Source organism: Meleagris gallopavo, chromosome 26 (genome assembly GCF_000146605.3).
Source record: "Meleagris gallopavo isolate NT-WF06-2002-E0010 breed Aviagen turkey brand Nicholas breeding stock chromosome 26, Turkey_5.1, whole genome shotgun sequence".
NCBI classification, from domain to species: Eukaryota; Metazoa; Chordata; class Aves; order Galliformes; family Phasianidae; genus Meleagris; species Meleagris gallopavo.
The window spans coordinates 1213886-1223518 of record NC_015036.2 but is presented as its reverse complement, the minus strand read 5'-3'; the positions used below and the strand labels follow the sequence as shown (position 1 = coordinate 1223518).

At 48.5% G+C, this 9633-nt stretch overlaps 1 protein-coding gene across 2 annotated transcripts in view; it reads left to right on the top strand.

Moving 5' to 3' along the window:
- ARHGAP32 (Rho GTPase activating protein 32) overlaps positions 1 to 9633 on the top strand; it is a 146296-nt gene that overhangs the window by 111168 nt on the left and 25495 nt on the right. For both annotated transcript variants that reach the window (XM_031556858.1, XM_010723589.3), the window contains one exon: positions 7850 to 7999. In XM_031556858.1, the coding sequence (XP_031412718.1) occupies positions 7850 to 7999 (150 nt within the window). The remainder of the gene's footprint in view (positions 1 to 7849; positions 8000 to 9633) is intronic.

The following is a 9633-nucleotide window of genomic DNA, read 5'->3' as shown; positions in this document are numbered from 1 at the left end:
CGGGCGCTGCCGCCGGAGCACGTCGGGGAGGTAAGGGAGCGGAACGGCTCCGGTTCCTTCCTTGTGTAACGTTTGCGGTTGTCGGTCCCGGCGGCCACTTGTTGCCTAGTAACTTGGCAGGTCTTCGGTTTGCCGCTTTGGGGAACGTCTTTAGACGGCTTTTCCTACCGAGCGGGGCTGTGCGCTGTGTGCTGTGCGGGATGGGAGCCGCAGCCCGGGCTGCGCCCATAGCAGAGGCCGGTGGAAGCCCGCACGCCTCCCCTCTTTGCCACTTTACTTCTGTTTCGCTTTTACTGACCTCTGGTTTCAGGTTTCTGTCGCACCTTCCTGCTTCCTAGATCCGCAGCCATAAACTGTGTTTATTGCACTTAGGCTGGGGCCATGGGTGTGTAGCAGGCCGGAGTTGTTAAGGTGTTCGTTTTGGATCTGGGAGGGTTGGTGTGAGGATTCCCACCCGATCCCTGGGGAGGAAGAATTCCGGAGCTCCCAGACCCCCTCCCATGTGCTCTGCTGACCGGGGTTACCCACGGGTTTATACCCCTCCAGAGAGGCGGCTGACAGATGGGCATGTCTAACATTTGCATTTCAATAGACCTTTGCATATCACGTTATCCTTTGTTTTCCCTCTCCTCTCAGACCGGCGCTCGGAGGACATAGGATGCATTCCCAAGCATTAATATTATGGATGGTATTGTTTGGAAAATGGGGCTTCCTATTTAGAGCTGCTCGTCCATTGTGTGCCGGAGCCCCAGGGCACCGAGTGCAGCTCTGGGAAACAAAATTCCCAGGAGGAGCAGTTAGTGGGATCATAGCAGCCCCATTGCAAATAGCCACGGCTCGTCTGTTCCTATTTGTTCAGAAAGCCTCCTAGAAGCTACCGGCTATTTTAAGGACCAAATGCCCTGCGGGGTCTTATTATTTATGAGAGAGCAGGCAGGAGGCCTTCCCTTTCCACTCCTCCTCGACCTCTTTTGTTCCGGGCACCACACAGGCGTGATGAAAGAGTCACTGGAAATCAAAGCTCTGGGCTGGTATGATAGAGGAAAAGAATAAAGCACCCAGAACAATGCAATGTCTGCATTCCTGAGTCTTAGAAAGTAGATTTAGTTTGCTGCAAGTCCACAAATGCATTGGGCCTGATTTTCAGTAAAGCTTTTGTACTCTTCAGGAGTGTAAGGAGATGTATGGGAATACTTAATTCTCATCTCAGTGCCATATAAAGTGACTGACATGAATGTCCTGTGTTACTTTTGTTCAATATCATTTCCACTCCAGGCGAGTGCAGATTTGGCTTCCAAAGCCAGTATCCTCATGGGGGTTAATGTAGGTGTCAATAGCTGAAGTAGAAACAGTTGAAGAAGTTCAGGGTTGTGAATAGGCAAAGAACTGTCCTGATGTCAACCCTGGCAGAGTAGGTCATGGCAGTGTGAAAGTAGCTGGTGTGGATGGTAAACATCTGCCCTCTGGCTAGAGGAAATGGAGATAGGGATCTTCAGTGCCAGCCTGGAGAGCTGCAACAAGAACTGGGAGGTATGCAGTGCTCCCAGTGTGACGGGTCTGTGCTGGGTTTGGCTGTGTGGTTTGGGAGAAGGGAGATGCTGTGCCCTGAGCTGAGCCCTCCTCAACCCAGGTGGGTTGCTCACATCCCTTTCTGAGGGAACAGCAGCTCCTTTCCCAGTGCCTTGCATGAGAGCAGACGCCTTCTCAGTCCAGAACTGGGTCTCACCTGACAAACTCGCTGTTATTCAGCTTTTGCTGTTCGGTGATTCATATCAGGTCTTTTTTCACTGCTTGCCTCCTCCCACCATCCGAGCCAAAGGGTGCTGCATGCAGAACTGGAGGAACTTGACTGCAGTCACTCCGGTTATCCTGGTTTGGCTGATGTCAGAGCTGGGCTTGGATGACAAGTGAAGGCTCTGGGCTGCGTGCGTGTGTCTTGATGGTACTCAGGGTTGGCTTTGGTTACTGTCAGGTTTTTGGACAATCTCCTGCGGCAGAGCTGCTGTTTATGTCAGCAGTGTGGGTGAGGAGCCAGCAGCCACGCTCTGACTTCAGGGTGTTCTGAAGCTTTTTGGTCAGGGGAGGGTACAGCACAGGGCATAATGGCTGGGGTTTGCAGGCAGTGAGAATAAGGGAGGGCAAAGGCAGTTCTCCTTCTAGTCAGAGCGAGGCTGGGAGCTGTTGGTGTCCCTGGTGGACAGATAGAGGTTTGGTTGTGCTCGTGATGCACTGCCTCTGCCAGAACTTGGCTTTTCAGGAAGATCATTAATCCCCAAGGTGAGCAAGATAAGCAAGAGAGCTGCGCTGAGCTCTGCTGGGATACATAGAGATTTGGCATAGTGTAGAATGAACAAAAAAAAAGACAGAAAAAAAAATAGTGCAGGTGTCCTTTTGCTCCTTTTCTCCTAGCTCTGCATTTCCCAGTTCGCACTCCTCATCCCGCTGCTGCCCGGTGTTGCCTGGCTGTTACCTTTTCCCCACTCCAATTGCAAGGACCTGCATTACCTGACTGCAGCCCATCCCTGCTGCTTTGTCACTACCAAGATTAGTGCTGCTTTTCTCCTCAAATATAAGCGAAACATGTTAATAGGATTAATAGGTTAATACATCTAACAGGTTGGCCTTGTCAGCTCTTGTACATTTGAAACCCCTCTCTTTTCTCATTTAGCCTTCAGCTGTGATTTATATCTCCTGGCCACGTACTGCTTCCCCCAGGGTAGAGATGCTCTCCTTCAAGAAATGAATTCTGAGATGTCCTGTGCTCTGTTTGCTCAGGAGGTCAGGTCAAATGATCTTCATGCTCCTTTACAGCCTTTGAGTTGATGAAAAGGTCAGGCATCTCTTTACCTGGAAAGTTTTGCAGATTTCTTAGAACCAGAATTCCCTGTCTGTGGGCAGGTGATGCACTTGGCCTTGCACTTACTGCTGTTCTCTCATTGTAAATAATCCAGAAAATTTGGCAGCGAAGTGCCTGGGAAGAGTTTTTGTCGGTGTGAATGGTTCTTGTATGTATTTTCTCCTGGAGGTGTAGAAGCCATCCCCAGACTGTTCAAACTATAGGTGAGGTGTGTGTGCACCATCACAGATGTGCACTTTATTAGGCTTTGTGAATAAGAGCAGCAGCGTTACTTAGCAGTTTGAATGATCTCTCCGTGGTTGTGGTGCTCTTAGAGCAGCTGGAATTATGTGCTTGTTCTTGCCCTGTTCTTACCATCCTAGTTATTTCTGATGATTTTTATCGAATGAGAATGAAGTGAATCACTTCTAACCTATTTCCTGACTTCTTGTGGCACAGAGACTGGCCTCAGCTGATGTCAGCTGGTAAATACTGCAGCATCACGGTGCTCAGCCGTCGTCGTTTGCTTTCGCTGAGCAAATAAGCAAATACACACTTATCAAGGCTATTAGATATGAGGTAGAAGGATATTTTTAGACTCAGGTCTCTGGAATTCTGAAATCTTCCTAAAAATCTTTATGGCCAGGAAGGGAGCCCAGTGGTGTGGTTACTGATGTGGTGGTTGGTCCCATTCAAGAGCTAAAGGAGTGTGATGGTGCGTGGTTCCAAATTCTGGTTGGGTTTTTAGGGCTGTATAAATTAGCTTCCAAAATAGAATCTGTTGTGGCAGGAGGGAAGAAGCAAAATGCCCCGTTGCTAAGGAACATGACAGAGAACTGGGAGATGTGACTCAGTTCTTGGCTTTGTATGATTTCTCTCCAGTAAGATGTGGGTCCACAGAGCACGTCTTGCTAAGCGTGAAGGGAAGGATATTAAAAATATTGACTGAGGTTTTAAGAAGAGCTCGAGAGAACTGCTCTGAGGGGAAGCAGCTGAACTGAGTCTGCTCAGCAGTGGTTGTGCAGGTAAACCTGTTTGTGCTCAGTGTCTGCAGAATCGGGAGCATATCAGATTGGTGGCAGCTCTGCTGAGTTTTGCCACCTATCTGATATGCTCCTGATTCCCATTGCTGCTCTTTCTCTTCTCACAGTAGAGTTTAATTTTGGAGGGAAATGGGTCTCTGGGGGCTGATAGCCTGGAATGATTTCAGCTCTCCTTACTGTAAATCTCTCATCAGAGAGGATGGATTTCGCTTTCATTTCGCAATCCCTCACTGTGTCTTTTTTTTTTTTTTTTTTTTAATGACATTCCCACACTTCTTGATTCCATCTTTGATTTTGTGTCAGGGTGTTGCAGTTTGTTGATGTGTTATGACCCAAGCACGTGGCCCTGCTTTGCCCTTAGCCCTGCAGCAGCTCTCAGCAGGGGCTGCTTGGGCTCAGCAGCACGCAGCCCCTGGGGGGAGCAGGAGAAACAAACAGTGATGTGTGCTGGAATGTGGGTCAGCGAGCAGCTCAGATCTTCTCCTAGAGTCCAAGTTTACCAATCGTCTATTAGAAAACACGCTGCTGTCAACAATCCCATGGAGAGGGTTTATTTCCAGGAGTGGGTTGGAAGGGGACAGGCAATGGATGGGTGAGGATGTGCCATAGGAAGCTGCCGTTATCCTGCTCGAAATTTGGTATCTGTGAGCACTTTGCTCTTATGTACACATAAAGTGCAAGTGCTGAGAGCTGCTCGTGTCTGCTTCTCTTAATTTCCCCATTCTCTGAGAAGAGGCAGGAGATGCTCTCCCAGGATGCAAATGTCTCATCGTACAATGTTGTCTGTACTGTATTTTGTTCTCAGAGTGTTGCAGTGAGAAATGACTGAAAAGAAGAGGGGAAAAGCACACAAAGATTTGGTTACACAGTCAGGCTGCATTCATTGAGAGAATTCTCCTCTTTGGTCCCCGTGATTCAAAGCCAAGGGGTCAGGAGGCAGAGCTCATTCTGCTTTTGCTGCAGTGGACAACTGTTGTAATTAAATACTACATTGTAGAAATGGTCTCCAGGAGAGTTTCACAGCCCATCCATGATACTGCTGGTTCAGCAGGTTGCTTTGATCCAGGTCACTTCCACCATTCAGCTCCCAGTGCAGCCCTGCAGGGGGATGCGGGGACCCAGGAGTGCTGCGATGCTCGGAGGAAGGTGGGCAACTCCTCAGCGTGTCCGAAGTGATCCATGTGGGCATTCAGCCCTCAGTAACCCAGGAAAAGCACTTTGTGCTGATCTACAGCCATGAAAGCGCTTTGAAGCAGCTGCTGGCTGACACATTTCTCCAGGAAACGAGCTGCGTAAAGTATATCCTGAAGTGCTTTATAGTCTGCAGCATGAGGGCAAGCAAGCCCTGCTTTAATGAAGTAATTGTTATTTAATAGTTTTTATCAATGTCAGGGGAGTTTGGGGCCTTGCTTGCACTACAAAGGCTGGGTGGAATGGCAACAACAGCACAGATTGATCGGCGATGGCAGCTTCCCAGAGCCACAGCAAGCCTGGCACGGAGCTCTGCTGCTTTCCCCTCCATGCACAAAGGCTTTGGCCAGCACAGCTGTGGCACTGAAGGGTGTGGTTTTTTTGCACTCCTAATTGACGTATTCTTGCCAGCAAAACTTTAAAAGTAGTCCAACCTTGGGTTATTTTTGACTGTTATTATTTTTTTTCTCAGCCATTCTCACTGTGGCTGACAGAGTTTGCCTTTGCTCGCTTGGCCAAACCTGCCCTTGGAGGGAGACCAGCCCTCTTCCTTCTAGGAGAGCTGCAGCTTCTTGATAAACAACTTGTTCTACAACGTTTTGCATTTGAAAGTAATGTGGCTAAATATTAGGATTTTCACTTAGTTGTGTTTGCATTTCCGTTGCTAATTCCGCAGCACCGGGGTTGTATAGACAGGGTGATGAAGAAGAGTAAGAAAGGGTTGTTTGTCCAGATCTCCATAGCCTGGAACAGTTTTAAGTTTGTTTCTGGTGTAGATCCTCTCCCTGGGTCCATGATGTTGTTGCACTCCCCAGTTTGGGCTGGCAGAGCACTGGGTTGGCACGTTGGTGCCCTTGCTGCTGCTGGAGCTGTGACAGCAGAGGTTTTGGTGCGGTGCTTTGGAGCAGAAAACATTTATTCTGCAGAATTCTTGGTAGCAACCTTGGTGCCAGTGTTTATACAGAAACTGGGACTGCTGTGCTAGCTTAATCAAAACAGCAGTGAATCAGAAATGAAATCTTTGGATATGCTTTGCTGGTTTGAGGGTCAAATGATGCCAGAGGAGCTGGAAGTGGGATGGAAAGCATTTCTCCTTTATTGCTATTGGCCCCAAGGCAGCAAACCTGACAGCCTCCTGTGTTCTTGTGATAGCTTATCCTGATCAGACACCTACGTGCTTTTTTTGTTTCTTTTGATAACCTGTCAGCAAGGAGAGCACTGCTGGAGTTCTCTCACGCTTTATCCCCCCACTCCAGAGAAGCCTGACTCCTCTTATCAGTGAATCATTCCTGCCTATGTGTAAGCCCCAGAAGTTGCTTTAGGCTGAGAAACTCTCGCAGGGAGGGCAGTGATTCAGAGAAGGCTGTTTAACCAAGGAAGCATGCAGCTGTTCCCTGGGCTGGGATAGGCAAAGCTTGGGATCCTTTGTCTGCCCAAGCACTGCCTGGCTCTGTCATGGATTGCTGCACTGTGTTTGCAGGACTCTGCTTAATGGTGCAGAAAACACAACAGTTATTTTAACCTGTGCTGAGCAGATTGATTCTGTCTGAAAAGGGTCTCCGTTCTGCACAGAGGTGTAAGTGTGTGTCAGTGCCAAGCAAAGCACACCCCAGCATCACTGAGGTGTATGCACTGCACTGTGCTGCTGGTCAGAGGTGCTGCCACGGAGTCATCATTTCTGCAGCATTGGGATTGGATGTTTTTCTCCGTTCTTCCATTATCTGATGGGTTTGCTTTTCATTAAGTCAAGCAAGAACTGCATGCATTGTCTGCGAAATGGTTCAGTGAGTACGTGTGTATTATTTGTCAGACTGGTAGAAAGGTCTGTCCCGGGTCTGCCAGCCCTGGTGGCATTATCACAGCATCCCAAAGGTGTAACCCTGCATGGCTGCACACGGGTCAGGATGAGACTCCGTCTGCCTTTGGGCAGGGCTGGTGGGAGCTGATGAATGAGCTGTTACTGCACTGTGATGGGCACAACCAAAATCTGCTCCAGCTTTGTTTGGTGTGTCAGCACGGTCTGCTCGTTTGTTGTGTGTAATTAAAGAGCCCCATCAAACTGAAAACGTTCCTGTAATTAAAGTCCCCATCATCACAGTTTGTCCTTCTCAATGCTTCTGCGTTTCATTAAATGATTTGGTTGGACTGCTGAGAATGCAGATCTGGGTTTTGCTGAAGATGTGGGGATTTCAGGTATTCAGGTGTATTTTGGTGCTGTGTATCAGTGTCGTGCTGTCAAGCTGCTAAAAGGCATCTGATACAAAAGCGTGTTTTGCTAGCTCAGCCTTGTTCCTTCTGCACAGGTGAACACTGCAGCGTGGTGCAGCCCATCGATGGGCAGTGCTTTAGTAATTCCCACCCGAAGCCACATTCCAGATCAATGTTTCTTTGTGTTAAATGCTTTCCTTACAGCTCCCATGTCACCTCTGCTGCCCAAGAGTCAGAACAAAAGCCAACTCTATTACCGAACATCAGAAAATCTCTTTTACCTGCGTGTCATAGAATCATAGAATGGCCTGGGTTGAAAAGGACCACAATGATCATCTAGTTTGAACCCCCTGCTATGTGCAGGGTCACCAACCAGCAGCCCAGGCTGCTTAGAGCCGCATCCAGCCTGGCTTTGAATGCCTCCAGGGATGGGGCATCCACAACCTCCTTGGGCATATGATTGTTACTAATGTTCTTATAGTTTCTGTGTGCTCCATCGGATGTGTTATGCTCGCCCTTATCCAACTGAGCCCAGTCTGAAACGAATTACTTTCTTCATTTTGTTGTGCAGTGTCAAAGAAACACGGCAAGCTCATCACCTTCCTTCGTTCCTTCATGAAGTCCCGCCCAACCAAACAGAAACTGAAACAGAGGGGGATCCTGAAGGAAAGGGTGTTCGGCTGTGACCTGGGAGAGCATCTGCTCAACTCTGGCCAGGATGGTAAGGAGCAGCTCAATGCTGAGTTCTTCCTCTGCTGAGCATGTAAAGGTGAAAGAGGGATCGTATCTAACAAGGGGCAGGTTGGTACCAGTGGAGAAATGTGTAATGGGAATTGATGGCTGAAAGATTAATTGAGGCTAATGCTAATTGGAGGCGAACGTGATGGTTCAGCGTGGGAGCACTGGAGATGAGTTCTCCATCTCTTGAAGTCTTTGAATGAACACTAAGTATTATTTTGGCAGGGAAATAAACATTGCTGTGTGTGTGAGAGGATTCACTCTTATGGTGAGAGAAAAGTAGATGGAGAGAGTAAAAGTGAGGTGGAAGGGCAACAGCTGAGAGGTCTGATGCTCTGTTAAGTGAGCACTGAGGCAGTGGGCTGTGGCTGGAAGTCGCATTGCTTGTCCATGCACCCAGAGCAGGTGCTTCACCTCCTGCAGAATGTTGTCCTTCTGTGAGCACAGCAAGCAGCACTCTGATTCTGCACCTCTGTCAGAAGGAGAATACATTGGCATGAGGTGTCCAGGAGGAAAGTGATACAGCAGTGATATTATTGGTGCAACAGGAGTCCAGGTGACAGCATCCCGCAGAGCTCCATAGGTGTGCTCTGCATTCAGCTCCCTGATAGGCAAAGCTTAATCTCAGATCCCCTGAATTTTTGAGTTTGGGCTTCGCTGAAGCAGAAAACGCATCTCAGGCAGGCGTGACAGAACTTGTGTCTGCAGAACTGCAGGACATAATGGCTCTGCTTACCGGAGTTTCTCCCAGGGGAGGGTGGCTGGGTGTGAGAGGATGCAAGCAGGCCGTTGTTGCTATTGCCTTTTTGTTTTTGATGATGCAATTTGTCAGTTTTTTAATTGTTGTGTAGGCACCTGAAAAGTAACCCTATAAACAGGCATAGGGAGGGAGGTAAGGAAGGTAAAAAATGTTTGCAAGAACAGCAGTAGGGATGAGTACTGCGCCTTAAAATCTCCCTTTCTGACTGGTGACTCATGTTGGGGATTGCAGTGATTATGGGCTGGCAACTGTAACATCCTGGTTTTAGGGTTCAGGTTTGTGTGGTTTTTGTTTTTTTAATTCCGGTTTGTAGCGTGTTTACACTTTGGGCCATTTTGTGTTAGTAGTACACGGGCACATTGTTTGCAGTGAAAGCAGCACAGCCTGCCCTTCTTGTTCCATGTGTAAGCACTGACTGATGGGATGATGCCTGTAGGAGTAAAACCGGCTTTGATATGAGGGATTTTTGACTTCTCTCTTGGGTTTAAATCTAGCCAAGACCATGGTGGTGCACCCCTCAAGCATGCTGCCTTATGCAATACATACCCAATGGCCATCACAGCCTGCCTTGGGAGCACCATCTCCATTTAATTTTAGTGCATTACTCATTTGTTGGCTCTTCTGGGCTTTGAGTGCTTTCCCTGCCACCACTTGAAAGCAGACTGTGCTCAGCAGGGAGCAGCTCATTCTGCATCATCCTGAGGGACATTCCCAGTGGGTTCTGTGCCCCTGGTGCCTGCACTGCTGCTTTGTTGTGAGGAGCTGCAAGGTGCAGCAAATCCAGCGCAGTCCCCGATGGGTGAAGGCTCTGTGCCCTCTGTGAGTAGGCAGCCCTTTTTTTTCCCCTGATTTTTTTT